At 42.4% G+C, this 20824-nt stretch overlaps 1 protein-coding gene across 13 annotated transcripts in view; it reads left to right on the top strand.

Moving 5' to 3' along the window:
* The window catches only part of shaker (potassium voltage-gated channel protein Shaker), a 176524-nt gene that overhangs the window by 111745 nt on the left and 43955 nt on the right, over window positions 1-20824 (top strand). For 3 of the 13 annotated variants that reach the window (XM_019844788.2, XM_025303362.1, XM_011153324.3), the window contains exon 2: window positions 954-1353. The exons of the other annotated variants lie outside the window; for them this stretch is intronic. In XM_019844788.2, coding sequence (XP_019700347.1) covers window positions 1271-1353 — 83 coding nt within the window. In that variant the 5' untranslated portion in view covers window positions 954-1270. The remainder of the gene's footprint in view (window positions 1-953; window positions 1354-20824) is intronic. 13 annotated transcript variants of the gene reach the window in all.

The raw sequence follows: 20824 nt of genomic DNA, 5'->3' as shown, positions 1-20824 counted from the left end.
GTTTCCTGTCGCTTTCATATTGACACTGCGTGCTCACAATTGGTTTCTGCGAAAAATGGAACAGCGAGATAGAGAGAGAGAGATAGATAGATAGATAGATGGGTGGATAGACAGAGAGAGAGAGAGAGAGAGAGAGAGAGAGAGAGAGAGAGAGAGAGAGAGAGAGAGAGAGAGAGAGAGAGAGAGAAAGAGAGAGGGGGCGGGAGGGGAGAAGGGAAGAGGGGGTCTATGGAAAAATTGGATAGCATATTTCGGTCGGTATCGGAGTCCAGACTGAATTTTTAATTCACGATGACTGCCGCGAATTATTCCATGAAGAGAGTAACGCAAAGCGCAACGCGCTTCCCCTCATATTTCATTTATATTCTATTTCTCTTATAGCACACAACGCGGCGTGCAAAACCATCTGTTCTGTTTGCTCGACACATACACGCATAATATTCGGAAAAAAGAGAGGAAAAATGAAAAGAGACCGCGATAACCTCGCGCAGCAGGCAGCGCGATGTTTCGCTTTTCTCTCCGTCTCCGTCTCCGCTGCTTATAGACAGGTCGTGTCAGAGCTCAGATATAAACTTCCGAAGCTTGCAATTAAAGTAAAGTTTAGCGATGAACTTTGACAAAATGACCTCGAGTATGTTCAACGCGTGTAAATTGACCTCGCGATTATGCCGCCGACATGTCGCCACGCTCGAACGGACGGGCAAACAAATGTAAGATTTCCGATTCTATTCTGCGTACATATAACCCCTCCCCCCTCTCACATTCTCTCTCTTTTTTTCCCTCTTTCTTTCTGTCTCTCTTTCGCTCTCTTCTCCCGTTAGGTTCTCTAAATTTTCGAATTGATCGGAATAACAAGACTTTTGCTCGGAAAAATTGCTTGTGGATGCCAAAGGCGGGTAAAGGGTGACGTTTTCCGTCGCGGCGGTTGTCTAGCACGAGCCGATAATTTCCAGAGTATCGAGACCACGTCCTGAGACTCGATCAGCACGATTCTCCGAGTTTAGGGCGATCTAGGTAGAGCGAAATCGGGAGAAAGGTGGACTCGTCCGCTTATGGAAGCGCGCGTGTTGTTCGCCGCGTCAAGAGCGAAACGGGCGAGCGCTCGGTCAGAAATCCGGCCTGAAAATAGAAGCGTCCACGCAATCGAGGCACTCCACGGCGCACGATGACGCTGGATGGGAATCCGCGGCGCTCGTAGCAGCGCTCTAGCAGGGAAGATTATGAGCCTGATCAGGCCCTCGAGATTGCTGGCGCTGGTGGAGACTAAGGTATGGCCGCGGTAGCTGGCATCTATGGCATTTCAGAGGATCGACACACCAGATACGCCTCCGACCATCGGCAACGTGATCAAATGTGAGTTTTAAGAGGAATAAGACATTTTCGCGTGGAAGAAGGCAGGTATCGAACGGAAAGCAAGTCTTTCGTGACGCGGGAACAATTTACGCGGACGTGAAGATACATCAATATACTCCAAGTCCCGAGGAGGAAATGAGAAGGAGTGTGATGATTTAGTTTAGGGCAGTCAGCTCCAATGATCACATAATCTTGATACTTGAGGACTTGTGGAGTAATTTTTGAAAGGTTTTAGTCGCCGATGATTGGTTATTAAAAAGTTATAAACAGAATAGGTTTTATAAATAGAGCCTATTTTTTATAACGCAATGTATATTAACAAATATTCCGGAAAAAATCTAGTCTAACCTAATTTAATCCAATTCATACATCTTGGCATATGGCTGAACATTGTTGAAAAGATTCCCTTAAAACTCACAACGTTCAATTATATGTAAAGTTATATAGGCTGGTTTAGATTAGGGTTAGGCTAGGTTAGATTTGATTTTTCTCGGGGAAGGTGTAGTGGAAGGGCCAGAGCTCCTCATCCCGAAAAACTTCATCCCGAAAAAGACCTAACTTAACCTAATCCAACTTATATAACTTTGCATATGGTTGAACGTTGTTGAAAAAATCCCGTAAAAACCCACAACGTTTAACTATATGCAAGATATAAGTTGGATTAGGTTAGATTGCGTTAGGTTAGGCTTTTCCGGGTAGCAGTGGAGCTCCCCCACTCATATGTACTGTTTAATATCTTTTAATGTATCGAACAAATAAGAGTATTTATTTATGAAATTTCTTTTTTTATAACTTTTTAACAAACAATGAGCGACGCTTGAAACCTACAATAGGTTATTTAGTAAAATGATTCCTCCAATAACATATGTCAAGGTCGATATGATTAGTGCGCTGACTTCCGTAAAGTAAATAATTACCAATTTCTTTAATAATTACAAACATTAACCCATTAATACCGGCTAGAACAGAAATTTCGCGTTGATTTCAATGTTATGAATTTTCATGAAAATGCTCGAAAATTTTAATCCAAAGTACATTAATAGGGGTTTTCTAGGTCGCTCTTTCCGAATCCGCTGCGAGAATCATAAAAAATGAGTTTGTATTGATTTGTAACGGTTTTCTTTCAAAAAATGCGATTTTTTCTCGTCAATTTTTTTTAAATCATGGGTTTCATCTTGATAAAAATGTTGAATATTACTGAAAAGTATTCTAATCGTGTCCTCGAGACTTGTACGTAAAATATATGTTGTTCTGAAATTTTTTGCAATTTAGTAATTTCAATATGGCGATCATATATATGTATCACCATAGATAATGCCGGATCCTTGGGAACTCGGTCGAATAACTCGTTATGCATTTTTATGAAAAATTATCCGAAATAAAAGTTGTCCTGTTGATCGAGTTCTTTCACGTGGTAGGCCCCAAATTTGGGTCCGATGTATTTTCTGGGCTTAACGGGGCCCAACGTTGATTTTTTGGTGCAAAACTTATATTTTTTATTTCAGGTTTCAAAAGTACAGAAAATTTTACGTCCAGATACGTATTTTTGAAATTACAAGCCTTGAGAATACGATTGGAGTACTTTTCGGTAATATTCAACATTTTTATCAAGATGAAATCCATGATTTAGAAAAAAATTGACGAGAAAAAATCGCATTTTTTGAAAAAAAAACCGTTACAAATCAATACAAACACTCATTTCTTGATGATTCTCGCAGAGAATTCGGAAAGAGCGACCTCGAAAACCCCTAGTAATATACTTTGGATTAAAATTTTCGAGCATTTTCATAAAAATTCATAATATTGAAATCAACACGAAATTTCTGTCGCAGCCAGCATTAATGAGTTAATGATCGATTTTGAATTTTCCACCGTATTCTTTCTTTATCGCCGATATAGGGTTTTTTTTTGTTTACGTTACTGAGACATAGTTCGCCTCGACGATAAAATCGGTCCATCGAAATATTCGTAAAAAGGAGAGGAAAAGATCGCGAGAAAGGAGAGATGTAAAACACCTCGTGGAATCACGCGGATTCAGCTAATGAGAAATCTCCTTTAATAAGCAAAGGTTGGAGAGTGAAAGGGTTAATTTACACCCGAACGGGTGAGCCGTAAATATAGATACCCCTTTGGCGCACCCTCGCCTCTACGGCTACGTCAACGTTAGAAGCAGCGGCGAGTGCCGCGCGCGCGTTTAAGAATTCATCTCGCGCCGGGAAGAAAACTTTTGCCGTTGTTGCGCCATGCGCGGACGTCATTTGCGCGCTTATCTTAAAGACCGCAACAAATATAGCCGACGTTATAAATATGTGAAACTCTCATATCTCGCGAATGGAATTACGCGTGCGGTTTCTGTGCCGCGCCGTTCCATGGAAGCTCGGAAAATTGCGTAAGAAAAGTTGCAGTCTACTCTCGGGGCCCAATGTGGATTACATTCACGTTGCGGTTAAAATTCAACACACACACACACACACACACATACAGTGGGAGATAGCACAGTGGAAAACATCGCACGAGCGGAAGCGATATCTCCTTGGATTAATATCTTTCTCGGTCTCGCGAGGTCGTGTTTGCAACTTGACGCGATGAGCGCGAAATCAGCACTATTATCTGGTATTAGCCGATATTATCCGCTGCTCTCCGGACGCGGTGATAAGAAGAAGAAACTTGGAACGAAAATCGTGGTACGGCGACGCTGCGCCAAAGCGCCGAACTATGAAGGTTCCGTTGATTGTTTCGCGCTCGCGAAGAACGGGGATTTATCGTGCTGCAGTTTCAAGCGATGTTACTGTCTCTCTCCCTCCCGACGATAATTGAATCGACGCAGAACGCGGATGGTAAACTCAAATGTAGCGGAAGCACAGCGACTGCCCTATTTACACAGACATAATTCTTCGCCGATAAGTGGGACAGCACTTGACGTGCGCCCCTATTGTTTGCATTTTCTTTCGAGCTCCATACCGCGCCATATCATTTCCGTAATTAATTAGCCTCTTCAGCGCGGATGCGGCGGTCCGCCGCTTGCATTACAGACAGACAGACCCGATGTAACTCGGCCCCACTGATCGACCGAAGCAGCTCAGGATACAAATTCGCTCGTGAGAGACGCTTGTAACTTTTCACTCGACAATCAAATATTGATGAGCCTTCGACCTCTACCCTCTCCTCCCCCTCCTCCTCCTCCTCCTCCTCCCACGGGTATCGCCGCGATAATTTAGGATTATTGACGGCCCGGGATCCATCCACGTTTCCACCTTACTACACCGTGACGACGTAATGCCAGACGGCCGACGCGAAGAGACCGAATCCTTAACGGGCTCGTGAGAGGAGGGGTCGGCAGAGGCAGGGAATAACAGGTTAATATCTTCACGCACATGAGGTTGCAGGAGGGAGGTCGTTTCATCGGTTAGATAATCGATTTCCGATATCGGCTTGACCGGCCTTCGGGCGCACGCGAGACACGAGCGTGTACCCATTTGCGGTCGGCGTCAGCTATTGATACGGTGCGCGCTGCACATTAACCCGAAGCGGCGAGCGTTCGCACGCTGCACAGGTGTCGCGCTCTCTTCGGCACTCGCCATCCCTTCGTTCACGCACGACGGTGACGGGAGCCGCGGAAGAGGGCGATTAAAATTTATTCTCCCCGCAAAAACACCGGCGCGTTATCCCTCACGCGTTGTCCCTCGCGCCCTCTTGAGTTGTCGGCGCACTTGTAAGCCCGAGGATCCTCCTCGGCTTGAAACTTTCCACGGCTTCCACTGCTCGTGCGCGCACGATGCGCTCGGAAGCTCCTTTTTCTCTCTTATCAATTCCAGGAAAAACACCCGATCGCCCTCCTCTTTCAGTTCCTCCCACCGACTCCCTCTCCAACCCCTTCATCATCCTATCCTTCTCTCGACATGTCCGTGATGCAAACGATATCGTCGGGACAGCCGGGCCCGCTAGGGAGGCGATAAGGCGAATAAGAGCCGGTGCTTAACAATGGTGTTTGGCACGCTGTCCGGGAACTTTTGGAATTGCTCGTCTCCCGTCTCCCAAGATTACACTTCTCGCGCGTGTTCTCGGCGAGGAACGCCATGGAGGAAAGAAATAGCCACGAAGAAACGATCGGTCGGTCGTAAGTGCAAGAGAGTCGAGGACGGAGGGAGGGGGAAGGGGGGGCGGACAGAAAGAGAAGAAAAAAGAGAACAGCGGGCGACCAGAGGTTGCCAAATGCACGTGCAGCAGCGACGAGATTTGTCATCCAGGAAATACAAATTGCGCCGCTGTTACAGTTACCATATATCTTAACGTGGTAGTTATTTATTTTCGACTGCGAATGGAGAGAGAAGGGGCGATGGTTTCGACGACGAGGGGAGGGCGGCGGGGGTGGACGAGACGGCGGGGGAGAAGGGGGGTGCATTAATCAGCAACCGGCGTTCGGAATACGTTGTTTAATTTGTTTTGCTCATGGCGCTGCGGTCGAGATATAGCTCTTCCGTGACCCCGCATTAAATAGCCTTTCTCGTTTGCGCGAATTGCGATAACCGATAAACTGGCCGAATATCGATACCCCAACGCGATCGCGCCTTCGGCCGTGACAATTTGTATGATCGGTTAATTAATTTGTCAATGATGTTGATAATTAATTGAGCGCGGCCCCCGCACGCGCATTGTCCGCGGTAGCGATCACGATGGCACGACAGGAAATGGTGAGGGAGAGACAGACAGAGCGAGAAGGGCGGGAGAGGCTAAGAGGGAAGGAAAAAGATAGCGGCCCGTACGATTCGCGAGCGGGCGTAGACGCTCCGATATCTGCGCGGAGCTTCGCAACGTCGGCCTTATCTCCACGAAACATCGTGATAATGGTAAATGAGAAGCGGAGAGTAGTCGCGCGCGCGATATATCGACGGGACGGTATCTCTGTTGGGTATAGTAGCGCCAGCGAGAACAGTGGTTTCGCTTTTACCGACCACCTTGGCATCCATTCGGGGAGTTCGCGGCAAGAAGCCGCGTGGGGTGCGATACCGCAATTGTTCGGCCGCTTCCGACTGTTCGTCGGCAGCGCGAAGTTGCTAGGAAAAAATTATCCGGAGGCTGCGACGCGGGTTGAACTTTTCCATTGAACTTCCCTGTGCACGTATACAGGAGTATAGATTGTCAATTTCCTCTTGAACTGTGCAGGCTCGGCATTTGATATGTCTGACCAGTCATCGCCTTTCTCTACTTTGTCCGTCTTCGTGATTCGAAAATATCATCATAAAATATCGCAGATTTCCTTTGGAACAAATTGGCCGATTGCGAATGATTTGGAAACGCTAATTAACGAGCGTCTTATCGACAGCATAGCAATCCTGCACTCGACGTTCTAGCCAGCGGCCAGCTTCCTCCTTTCTAGTCTAGGACGAAGCGGATCGCTACTTGTCGCTTCGATTCACCGAGTGCTCGGCAAACGGAGTTGTGTCAAGACTTTATTTCCCAAATTAGTATGAAAAATTACCGCGCGGCAATTTACTTGCACATTTCTATCTTCGTCGCAGCGACAGTTTGCTTATTTCTCTTTTTATCGAGGTGTTTCTCATATAGAGTTTTGCATATAGAGTTACCTAGAGCAAGAAACAATACATCGCTCTAAAGCAGAGACGATCTATCGAACGCCCGATAAACCGGCGCGTGCGATCTCCCCGTCGTGGCGAGAGCGCCTTTCGACGAGAAATCGATCCACCTGCGGGAAACACCGTTGCATCGCGCCTGTACAAAGCGACGCAGCGGCGCACACGTGCACGGCAGGTCGATGCATCGCGATTGAAAGGAATGCATTAAAGGGCCGCACGTGCGCGCGCTTGTTTCCACATTGCGCGCATGCCGCGGCTGTGGATTTGCTTACATTCGCATATGTAAATCGCAAGGTACGGCTGGCGAGCACATATATCGGGTGTCTCGTTTCGCCGTAGCCGGTTCTCGAGCGAGCTGTGCCTCCGCACGACGAATCTCCTTCTGTTTTTGTGCCTCTCGCCAGTCGAGTCGTGTCGAGTTCCCGAGGTTTCTCCACGCTGAAGAGGAGCTCTCGAATCTCGTCTGTTCGCAGATTTTCCGTGCGCGATCCTCGCGGGACACTCGGTAGAGGCCGAGCACTGGGCATAAACACGACTTACAGGGTCTCTCCCGTGTGACTGGAGTATTCATCGATCCGCGTCGCGAGCCACAATTATTCGCGACATATTTTCCACGTCTGCGTGCACCTCCGTTTTCCGACTCTCTCCCCCCTTCTCTCTCTCTCTCTCTCTTCCACCTCTCTTTCTCACACTCTTTTTCTGACTCTTTGTGTTACCGCATGCTGGCTACCACCTCCCGCGGTCCCGTAACGACGACTACACGTCACGTACGAATGCGTGCATCGTTAACCCTCCCGAATGCACGCGGACGTCGTAAAAATAGGATGCGAGTGTCTTCATTTAGGACCGGCGACCATTATTCCCGTCGTTCTCGTAGCTAGCTACCGATTATTCGCGAGACGCAGTTTAAATTATCGCGCTGCACCGCGAATCTGCTCAGTACGGTGCTCCACTTCCGCTCCATTGCGGAATCCCGAATTGCGCCGCTTCCGACGGAATGGGAGCGCGCACACTCCCAGTTTTCCTTGGTTTCCTTGGACCTACTGGTCGAGCAGAGCTGGTAAACGGCGGATAGTACCTCGATATTACGGTTTGTTAAATTTGTTAGACATTTTGGACGATCATTATTATTCAACTGACGTGTGGCGTATGAGGAAATTCTCGTAAATCCTGTGCACGCAGGTTTATCCTTTTAATTGCAGCTGAGGTGTTACAATATTCTCTCTCTCTCTCTCTCTCACTTTTTCTCATTCTTTCTTTCTCGTGCACGTGCGCATGCTCTTTCGCACTTGTACGTGTTTCGGAAAAATAACGTCCAGTCTGTCTGCACGCTGGTGAAATTCGTGTTTACGTGACGGGGCATGCTTTAGCTTCCCGGTAATATCCGGTCGAAGTTTGCTCGACAAATTCGCCGGAAAACGCGAACATCGTTCGCCCGATTTCATCAACGGTCAATTTCGTCACCGGTATTCGTCTTTATTCAATACAGTACTCGCAACTGAAATTGGATTAAGCGTGCGAGAGGATGATACATAGCGCGTTATCATCCGTTAGAATTGCGGTCGTCTCCGAAATAAATCTCACTCTGCCGCTCTTGATGTATCCCGTGATCTCGACGTTCCATGGGAAATTTTTCTTACTCTTTTAAGGGCGATCTATGACAGCATTGCCACGTTGCGATTGAACTTGATCTTCATCGTGTAACGAAGTGCGGCACGAGAATCGACCTCGACCGTCGGTCGACCTCCTGACAAGTCTCGTTGCCGAAACAACTTTACGATTTGCGCACATGCCGGCGTGTGACCAGTCGCGGGGCGACTTGGTGCAGTGGAGTCGATAAGGGTAGCGAGAAGTGACCGGTGTTTGTCGCCATCTCATGGAGAAACGGCGAAACGGCCGGCGTTCGAAGGCGACCTGGAAAAGTTCGCGAGTGTGCACCCCTTTGTTTACGTCGTTGTCGGCCCTTTTTATTTATTGCCATTGAGAACTTCTTGCCTATTGATCGAATTGCGGGACCGATGTTGTCGACATGGCCGAAATTCTCAAACGCATCTGGAGAAGGAAAAAGCAGAAGAGAAAGAAGAGAAAACACGCACAATTCTTCAACGATTATGACTTTGGAATTGGAAAGGCGGGAAAAAATAGCGCCGCGAACTGTTTATCGCTCCAACATGTCACCTTCCGTGAAACATTTGGAAATATACAAAATTATGTAAATCTCGATATCAAGAAAATATGATAATCTTATGTAAAAATAAATCATTTGCACACTGTGTGGTTGAAATAATCAAAGGATTATTCTGAATGAACAGTTTTGTCGGATGGTTCTAAAATATAAAAGTGACCAAAGCATCAGGTTTACTCTATACAGGTAGGTGCATTCATTAATGATTAAAGTAAGATGTACCGAGAGGAATATTTGATACTTTAAGTATCCACCAGGCGATGTAGGCATTCGAGTTAGTGATCCCCTAATTGTTCCCAGCTGCATATAAATATGAGAAGAGCGATAATCTCTCCATCACCCTCTTAATATCGTTAAACAAAACCGTATAAATATAACTATAGACGGTGAGAGCTCGCATAACGAGGATTTAGTGCTAAACTCGGCTCTCCGATTCTTATCCCATTGTTCTCGATCTCATTGTTTATCTCGCGCGGGCTCTTTACGTTTGTTGAATAAAACTCCAATATGTCTGGCGTGACTAACGTGGACAGCTTAATCCATTATTATAGAAATGGTGAGTCTCAATTTCTAGGAACGCCATCGTATAACAAATATATATATAAGCTCTAGTAATTAATCTTTTTCAATTTTTGACAATTTTCAACCTTTATTTAAAAATCAATAGAACAAGACTAATCGATGAAATATTCTATGTTGTTATCGATCACTTTACGCCATTTATTGGGCAGTTGCCGAATCTCGTCACGATAGAAGCCGGATGGCTTTGAGGTTATAAAGTCATCGATGAAAGAACCTTCGCAAAAAGGGTCGATTTTTCGCCCGTTTTTCGGTCCTCGATTTTGGAATCGAATTTTATGCCAAAAGATAATTCATGATGAGACATTAATTACAGAAAAGTTTTACGTTGAGCATACGATTGGTTTCAAAGATGTAGAGGGTCAAAGTGGTCACTACCTACTAAGAAAGTATGACACTAATAACGCTTTATCGTACGAATTTTTGCAAAATTCGGTATCTATGGGTTCTTTGAGTTGCTGATTATGAATCTGATATCAGATTTTAAAAATTCAAGATGGCAGGTGCAGCATAGCGGGCACACATAGTGAAACAATCATTTATTTTTATTGGAACTGTTATGTTGTGGTTTTTTTGGCTAGCTGATTGCGAATTTTCTATTAGGTTTACAAAAGTAATTTTTTCAACGACAATTTTTGAATGAAAAAGTTTTTTTATTGTTTTTTCATAAAAAATATCAAATTCAAATGACACATTACATGATGCATAAAGGATAACCTGATAGTTTTCTTTGTTATATTTAGAAGCTTATCTTGCCTTCATTGGCTGGATAACTTTTTCATCTTATCTACACTGAAGGTAAATGTAAATCTGATAAAAAATTCGCAATCAACTAGCCGAAAAAACCACAACATAACAGTTCTAATAAAGCAAATAATTGTTTCACTATTCGTGTCCGCTATATTACTTCCGCCATCTTGAATTTTTTTAATCTGACATCGAATTTTTAATAAGCAACTCAAAGAACCTATAGATACAGAATTTCAAATTCGTGCGATAAATTCGTGCGATAAAACGTTATTAGTGTCAAACTTCTTTAGTAGGTAGTGATCACTTTGACCCTTTATATCTCTGAAACCAATCGTATGCTCAATGTAAAACTTTTTTGTGATTAATGTCTTATCATGAACTATTATTTCGTATAAAATTTAATTTAAAAATCGAGGACTGAAAAACGAACACTTTTTGCGGAGGTTCTTCCGTACGTCTTCGACTGTTGAAAAATATCAAACAGTGTGTGTTGCATCGGTCAAAATAAATGAAAATCTAATGGAGCCAAGTCTGGAGAATATACCGCGTGTGGAAGAACTTCCTAGCCCAAATGTAAGATGGGTTCCCTTTTGGTTGGCTTCTGCTGTACGCGGTTTAACATTGTCATGCAGTAGGATGACTTTATGGCTGCCTTGTCCAATAAATTGTCTTTTCTCTCAATTACATCGCTCACACGTATCAATTGCCGTTAGTAAATCTCTTAAAATTTTAATGGTTTTATCCGGTTCCAAGAGCTCATAATACAGCATACCTTCTGGTCCCACCATATACAGAGAAGAACTTTTTTTCCGAAACGTTTGTTGTCGGTTGACCAGGATCTACTCATAATTCTTTACGTTTAAGATTTTCATGCATAATCCATTCTTCTTTACAAGTTACGATTTTATACAAAAAATCTTTTTTTTGTCATCGTCTGATGAGCAAGGTAACGCATCCGTGGTCAATCGGCGATTTTTGTTGTCAATAATTAGTTCGTGTGGAATCCACTTCCCTTCTTTTTGTATTTTTCGCGTACGATGTTAACGATCGCAAATAGCTTTCTGGTTTACTCTCACCCTTTCTGCAAGTTCTTGTTGTGTTTGTGCTGTATTTACGTTCAATAAATTTTGCAACTCTTTATCTTCAAATTTTTTTGGCTGATCGGGGCGTGGTCGGGCGTGAAAATCAAAATCACTATTTCGAAAACATTCAAATTAGTTTCAGCACAGCATTTTCACCATAAGCAGCATAAATTATATATATAAATCATTTTGGCTGCTTCAGAAGCGTTTCTGTTTAAATGAAATGCAAAATGCATTGCGTATTAAATATGCTCTTTGTTGATAGCCATCGTGGATATTACTGGTTATTTCAGCTTATGCGCATCAAACTATATATCATTTCGAAAAATTATATGCCAACACTTTAAAACCGCAGGCAGGCGGAAGAATATTTCAATTTCAAATTTTGCCCTGAGCTACGTAAATTTCATCGGAAAGAATTAATTACTAGACCTAATATATTTAAGAAACAATAACAAATATATATAATATATATATGTATATATATCGTGTAATAAAAAATAAAAATATTATATATGTAATATATATAATATATGCGTTATATAATAAATAAATAAATTCATACGTATATATATAATTCTCCCTCACTCCCTTCGACTAAAATTTCATTTAAGTTCTCCGTGGAAACAATTCTAAATTTGCGTTCTCGCGTTCGCGCACGTTTTACAGATCACAAAGCAAATATTTGCGTTACCGCGGCATATGATATGTAACATTCGTACATGCGTTATTAACGAATGATCGGCCCGGTTATTCCGAGAGAATGAGAGTGGAGAGAGATCGTGCGCGAGCGGAGTACTCGCTATAATTAGATCACATTCTGAAGATTCGTCTACGGTCGTTCAGCAGTATTCCGGAATCCGACGATTCATTTGAAAAAGAGAAAGCGCTGGGAGGAAAGAGAGTTACTTTATTCGAAAGAATTTCTGCATACGACCACTCGCACATCGATATCTTCAAATTTCTCTCTTTTTCGTCTTTTCTTGTCGTTTTTTGCTTCAAACATACGTCACTGCGCATAATTATTCGGCTTCCGGTTCGCTCTCGAGGTCATAAGAATTAGCCGATCTCTAACGTGAGAATGCACAGTAATTCGACATGCGTCGTTATTAGTTGACCGACATTCGAGTGACGTCATTCGTCGGAAATGAAATACGACCGCTTTCGCGATATCCGACGATCCATTCGGAAGAGAGATAGTTAGAAAGAAAGAAAGAAAGTCATTTTGTTAGAAACAATTTCTGCGCGCAACCAATCGCGCATTAATATCCTCAAATTGCTATTCTTTTTATCTTTTTTTTTTTTTCCTTTTTTGTTCAAATGTACGTCACGCCGCTCAATTATTCGACTTCCGGTTATCCGGTTCTCGCGAGGTCAAAAGAATTAGCTGGTCTTCAGCGTGAGAACGCTCTATAATTTCATATGCATCGTTATTAGTTGACCGATATCCGAATGACGTCATTCACCGGAAGTGAAATACGGCCGCGCTTGCGATAAATTGTGGGAATGCGCCAACCGCCGCTCGAGCGTTTCGGGAATGTCGCTATTTTTCGTAAGAAACTTTTCGATAAGACGTATTGGTACTGAGAGAAGGGCGCTTTCCTTTCTGAATTTTTCGTCGTCGATAATGATCAGATCAATTGGATTCGTTGTTCTTTGAATATCCGATCCGATGAAGAGTTCATTCGGACATTCGACAGTTTTCTCAATCTCGTTGCGGCAAAAATTTACAGGCGATATTTAATAACAAGAGTTGTGCTGGAGATTTTTTAAATAGTAAAATTCGGCTTGCTCGGCCGAGCGAGTAAGAAATTTTTAATGAGGCCGGTTGATCCGACCAATTGCGGAATTTAGATTCAATTTTCGATAAATGACGGCGCACGGGTACGTGTGCATGCAAGTGGTCGCTATTTAGCGGACAGAATGCCGAATTTGGCTGCAATAAAAGGCGACGCGATGCGGTCAGCTTCACTGCGGTTTTAAATTTCACTGTGACCTTTCAAAGAAGATAGGATAGCTGGTAGTCTAGATTATATAATTAAGGGGAGACCTCAGAAACATTACGATCACTTCGAATGGTGGAGTAGATGAACGCGATATTCAAATCCGTATAGAACATTTTCTAACTGGGATCTAACTGGAATACTGACTTTTCGAAATTTATGTAGGTGCAAATTAGAAGTGTTATGTTTCAAATAAACGATTCTAACCGGAAGGACCAAGAATTTTTTCAATGCCATCCCTGATCTTTATTTTTTATCATGAGAATTAGAATTTTAGATTTAGTATTAGAATTTTATTTCTTCGACTTTTTATTTTGTTCAGTATAGTTAAAATAAAATGAAATTCTCTATTTAATCAGTTCATTGGTGGACACAAAATCAACGTTTTGCCAAAACTGATGAAAGTGAATAATTTTGTATTTTAAATGGAAGCTTATCTATATGGATTTTTTGAGTCGCTGGTGACTCCAGGGACGAAATTTCAAAATTCAAAATGGCGGGTCCAATATGGCGACTCTAAATAGCTAACTTTGATATTTCCTTATAGATACGCATCAAACTCGATATGTTTTTTAGTCGCAGAAAACAACTGTAATTTCGAGATTTCCATCAGAGCCATTCGGCAAAGAAGCATTTTTCTTCAACATATTTCACCCGCTAATAATGGAGGTAAAACTATTCATAATGGAATACCATTAGTCCCTAGAAGCGCCATATTGGTTTCGCCATTTTATGTTTTGTAATTTCAACTAGATTCACCATCAACAACTCAAAAAACATGAACATATCAAATATGATATCCGTAATGAATTAATAAAATTAATCATTTGGAGCTGCTATATTGGTTCTGCCATTATGAATTTTGAAACTTCGACCCCGAATTTGTCATCAGCGATCCGAAAAATTTTCTACAAAACATTTCATACGAAACATTTCATACAGAAACATTTCATACAAAATAAAATTTAGTAAATATTCTTAAAAAATTAACAAAACTGAGTATTTCAAGATATTAGATCCACCAGTATGAATTTCTCAAATTTGATTCCGGAGTTATAATCAGGGATCCAAAAAACATGGGTCCAAAAAAATTTGACGCAAATCTGTTGAAAAATGGTAGAGCTATTCGTCGTGCTCATATATGAACCATTACTAGTTGTGATACTTTTCTTTTTTCGTTTATACAGGGTGTCTCATTTTAAATCCCCCAGGCAAATATCTTGAAAAATATGGAAGATATGGAAAAATGTTTCAGACAAAAGTTGTATGGTTTCAAGGAGGACATGAAACAACTATATCAGTTTGTTTACAGATAATGCCACTTTCGAGATATTCACTGATCGTTACTTTTCTTAAATGGAAACCCCAATTTCTTATTACATCATCTTTTTCTACCAATTAATTTGAATAATTTTTGTCTAAAACATTTTTTTATTTACTTAATATTTCATAAGATATTTAAGGGAAACTTGGTAACTTTTTATTTAATATTTAACTTACAATATCTCGCTAACTATTTGTCGAAGAAAAAAATAGTACTAGACTTTTTTATTCTATTTGATCTCAAGAATATATTGTTACAATAATGCCCTAACTTTTGTTAACTTATCGACTTTTGGAAATTTCAAAATCATCAAGTTAACAAAAATCAGGATGCTATTGTAACAATATATTCTTGAGACTAAATAGAGTAAAAAAGTCTAGTACCATTTTTTCTTTCGACAATAAGTTAACGAGATATCGTAAGTTAAATATTAAAAAAGTTATCAAGTTTTCCATAAATATCTAAAAAAATATTAGGCAAATAAAAAAATATTTCAGACACAAGTTGTTCAAATTAATTGATAGAAAAAGATGATATAATAAAAAATTGGGATTTCCATTTAAGAAAAGTAACGATCAGTGAATATCTCGAAAATGGCGTTATCTCTGAACAAACTGATATAGTTGTTTTATGTCCCCCTTAAAACCATGCAACTTTTGTCTGAAATATTTTTTCGTATCTTCCATATTTTTCCAGATATTTGCCTGGGGGATTTAAAATGGGACACTCTGTATATAATTATATTATATATTATTACCTGTGAATATACTCTGTATATTATTACCAGTGAATTGGTTAACAGTATACTACAAAAATATACCGACGTTATCGACTGAAAAAACTCATGTTTCTATGACATTTCTGTTTCAATTTTAAACAGAATCCCCATGTTTGAAATGGGAATAGGGTTCCTAACTGATATTGCAATCAGATAAGCAATTTCGGGATAAATTTACGAAGTAATTTGTATTATCTCTATCTGTAAATCTATGCTGAATCTGAGAAAATTTTGGGAAATTGCCGTGTGGCAAACTTTTTTCACGACCACTGACTCTACGGGATTGTTCGTGTTTAGATTTATTTCTCAGACCGAATCTCGCCAAGGAAATTAAATTCTAGTTAGTCAAGCTTGATCGATCCGAGAATGATGCCGACGGGCCATCAATGGTCGCGCTGTTACAACAACATCACGGTATGCTTAAGTGTGGCGTGCATACACGTGTCGTGTCAGGAACGTGAATCAATGATGGGCACTGGGAAATAGCGAGGGCAGTTGCTCATTGGGGGATGTCTTTTACGTAGATCCTTGTCGTTACGTAAAGGAAATAAGGTTATGGATCGGGGGAGAGACAGAGAGAGAGAGAGAGAGAGAGAGAGAGAGAGAGAGAGAGAGAGAGAGAGAGAGAGAGAGAGAGAGAGAGAGAGAGAGAGAGAGAGAGAGAGAGACAGAGAGAGAGACAGAGAGAGAGAGAGAGAGAGAGAGAGAGAGAGAGGGGAGAAAGAGAGAGAGAGAGAGGGGGGAGCGCTAAGTGTACACGCGCGTGTGTATATATGAGAAATAGGGAGAACGGGAGAGCGAGAGACCATGAGAGGCGGGGTGTGTGCGTCATGTTGGATCCATTCACCGGCTTTGGCAGAGATGGGGAAAACCAGGTCGCGGGCATAGTTATCTAGGTCAGCTTCCTTGCCTCTCTGACGACCCCGATAGGAGCGGTTGACTCTGGTTACCATGTGAACATGCTGCCAGGCATCAATGAAACGTCCAATACGACCCTGATCCGCCGAATTGTCGCTAATGAGTCATTACTCGCTCGCCGCTAGTGGTTCACCGTGCAAATCGCAGGCTCGTTGCAGAAAAGTTTGAGCGTTGCTTTCCGACCCTCGATGTTGTGAAGTACATTACGACATCGGGAGAACCGATTTTAATTGTAATGCGCTAGAGGAGAGGGAAAGAGGGGGTAGGCAAAGGTTAGGGAAGCTCGCTGTGCCTCATGGCGGCGAAATTGTCTACGGAATTCTGCTCGATCGGGAGCCATTATTGCGACACGCGGAGAATAGAATCATAGTCGCGCTCTCGCGTTATCTCGGTTCGTTTAACCTCCTGTTGCTCAGAATCAACGGATCCTCCGACACTCTTGTTGCAAGAGAAGCACTTGCCGAGATCAATCGTCGAGTACACCTAGTGATACACGCCTTTCCCCATTGTCTTCTTTGGTGCGAGCGCTCCTTGATAGCGAATCCCCGTCTAGGTGAGTTTAATACCTCGTCCCTGGAACTCGAGTGTTTTACCGGGCTATTTGTCTAGGCTACCGTGTCGCCCTTTGTAACTGTATGAATGAGGACTTGGCTTCCATAAGTGAGAAAATAATTGAGGCGTTTCGTTCTCCTTGTCGAAGCTCGAACGAAGATCCAATCGGCGAGCGCTTCGCAACAGCTAATAATCAAGAGACATTTTAACACGCTTTGTGTGGTCTTTACTGAATTTTGTGAATGTGGATAGCTTACGTTAATCTACATTAATTGTTCACGATAGGAAATATTGGCCAAAGATAGAGTTACACTCGTTTAGTTATCCGAGAGAGAGAGAGAGAGAGAGAGAGAGAGAGAGAGAGGGGGGGGGAGAGTGATAAAGACAGAAAGAGACTATCTAGCTGCGGAATTTACCCGACATTGGCTTAGCTCCACGCCGCGTTGCGGATTGTATTCCGGTAGCCCAAATATACGGATATTTATTGACGTATTTTAACTTCTCGACGAAGGCGAGTTTCGTCAGTGCACTGCGACGAATCGCGGGCCAACTTGCCGGGCGAAATTGCCTCGTCTTATAGGACAGGGATTAAAGGAAGTGGAATAAGATGAGCCATGCATAGCGGATATCCGCATAGCGGGTCCTTTTTCCCTACTTTTTCCGGTTTCTTTTCGAAGACAAGAACTGTGAAATACGTAAAGTTATTGCGTCGCTCAGATACGTGCGATCGGGATCGAGTCTGCGATACGAGTGATTTATGTGCGGGCACGAAAAGGCGAGAGATTCAAAGAACGCGTCGCGAACATTTGCGACTTCGTTATTCGTGAATCCCGCGTGAAAGCGGGCGCAGTAGAAGAAAATGGGCTGACTTTATGCGACTGTCCATTTAGTAAACTCGCGGCGCGAACAGAAAGGGAAATTAATTTCCATATTCTCTCGTTACTCTCGAACGGATGCGCCGTTTTTTGCTCGACGTTGACGTTGACGTTCGTTCCTCACAAAGAACTTCCTGTTCCACAAAGAACTTTTCTGCCTGTTCCCGGGAGTTTCACGAGTGGCTACATTCGACCGAGTGAAAAAAAAGAGAACAGAAAAATATATCCGCGAAGCGACACCGATTCCGATAAATCATTCAATTATGTGTGCTGTAACTTTTATTAGCCGTCATTTTGACCGATAAAAGCCATTCTCGACGCGCGGCTACTTAACCCTTTGAGTCACGCAATTAAGTGAGTGGTCGAATTCTCACAAAAATCATAATTCTATATGTGTTTAGGGTCGCTGAGTTCGAATCTGCCATCAGAATTTCGAAAAAATGCGACCCAAGATGGAAGACGCAATATGGCGGCTTGAAAGGATATTTAGTTGACGAATCCGTACGAAAATTATTTACTGAGAAGATTGAATTCCTAGGTCAATTCTAGTAACAAATTCGTGTTTAGTGTATCCAAATTTATATAGAAACATGTATCACTTCCTCTGCAAAGAAAAATCATCATTTGTCGGAATAATAATAAACAAATTATTTATAACAAAATATTCGACAAATTTTCGAACTATCTGCACATATGTAACGAATTCTAGACTATGAATGTAAAGAGAAAAACGTTGAAGATTATCGAATAACAACGCTGTTCCACAATTTTTGGGGTTTTCTTCAATATTTTGTTTATATCATGAAAAATACTATTATAACAAAAATTTATCAACGGATTCGTAATCAGCGACTCCAAAATGATAAATATAATATAGAAAACTGTTTCTTTGTAGAAAAACAATACTTAGAATATCAACTTTTCAGCGCAATTCTACAAATTTTCGAAATTTAGCTTCAATATTTCGTTTATAACAAAAAAAATACTTTATTTTACCCAAATCTGATAGCGGATTAGTAATCAGTGATCTCAAAAATATATTTAGATGAAACAGTACGTTTATGAGGGGGATTTTTTTTTAGAAACGAATTTATTCTAAAAAAACGTTTTTCTCCGTTTTAATTTGTTTATAATTTTTATATAAAGAAAATATAAACAATATTGGTGAAGTCAATGAACATTTATCATAATTAAGTATTCAAATAATGGATAAGCAAAAAAAAAATCATTAAAATTGATGAATTCTATGAAATATAATCGAAAAATGAAGAAAATATAAGCGGGACACATGTGTCCTGCTGTGACGCGAAGGGTTAAAGCAAAAGGATTCGCTAAATTAATTGACGTCATGAATTAATCGCATTGAAATGCGTCGCCTCTGATGTTTTGATCATAACGAATTTGACAGACTTAACGTGGCGAATGAGTTCGGTTAATTGGCCAGCCAGACCCGAACGTACACATACACATACACACATACGGTGCGTATCTTCGAAACATCGTGAATTGTTACAACTGGCCCCGACCGGCTTTAAGAAGCGAGTACGCCACATCACGATACTTTTGTTCGTTCCGCTCCTGCAAAACGTTCTATTTCGAAACGATCTTTCAGGTCACTTAGCGCAGGACCGGCAAATTGCCGCGACGCACGCGAGAAAACTCTTTAGAAAAGTTCATTCGCGGCGATAAGTGCTGCGCGCTGCGCTTTTTCTCACAAACGTGATTTCCATTCTCTCGACATAATAATGCTCCTGGCCCTCGTTACAAAACACCGGAATTGCTCGTTAATCAATGACACGCATTATGATCGTGCCCCGCCGATAATTCCGATGACCGGACTCGTGTTTGCCCCGCAACTCTTCCGTCGAGATCGGTCTACGTCGCTCGAGATCGCGCGGTTTCGCCAGTAGTACTGCCGCACTTATAATCCGACATGCGCTCTCGGAAGATGTACCGACTTGGCTTTATGGTGGCCGAGCGCGTTGGCGGATCAGCTGACTCGCGCTATGACGAAAGGCGCGTGAGAAAAGAGAACGAAAGGAAGAAACGAGTATCGGGAGGGGGAGAGGGTAGAAGAGGGATTCGCGCCAAGTTCGGGGCAGACAATTGCGGGGTGTGAAGAATGACGAGAGGAGGGAGACGAGAAAAAGAGAAGGATGTAGACCGAAAAATCAAAGGATCATTGTCGTTTATTTGGTCTGACCTATCGTTTTTTGCCTTTTTGCCGGGGATTTTGTATCAATGATTAGCTGCTACGATGTCACACTAGTATCTGTTTGTAAAGTATATTCAATATTTTCAATATCAAGCAAAATAGAGGCAAAGAGTAAACGTTGCAAAGGCAACGTAGAGAATTGTCGGGTTGGCGGGTCAGGATCAAGAGTGGAGATCGGGGTGGAGGTTCACGGTAGGGATATGCGCAACGGAGGGGGATGTATTGATTGCGTGCGGTTATAGTGCGACGAGAAGAGATCCGGCGAGACAGAGAGAGCAGTATTGAGGAGTGAGATGTAAATGAGGGGTGAAAAAGAAAGAGTCATATAGCGAAAAAGAGAGAGAGGGGAGGGAGGGTAGGAAGAGAAAGAGGGGGGAGAATGTGGAAAGGAGAGAAAACGGAAGAGAGGGGAGAAGATGCAAAAGGGAAGGGGAAGAGAAAAGGGATAGAGAGAGAGAGAGACCTGGGTGGAGGAGAATCCGAGGAAGGAAGTGAGGAGAGAAAAGGGGATGGTGAGGGAGAGAAAGAGAGAGGGAAAGAGAGACGGAGAAGGGGGAGAGAGGACTGCGGAAGGGAAGACGGGTGGTAAAAGAGAGCGATAGAGGAAACGTGAGTG

This window comes from Harpegnathos saltator, unplaced genomic scaffold (assembly GCF_003227715.2).
Source record: "Harpegnathos saltator strain DR-91 unplaced genomic scaffold, Hsal_v8.6 scaffold54, whole genome shotgun sequence".
In the NCBI taxonomy this organism is placed as follows: Eukaryota; Metazoa; Arthropoda; class Insecta; order Hymenoptera; family Formicidae; genus Harpegnathos; species Harpegnathos saltator.
Note: the sequence above shows the minus strand (reverse complement) of the source record. Positions and strands in the feature narration are given on the sequence as shown.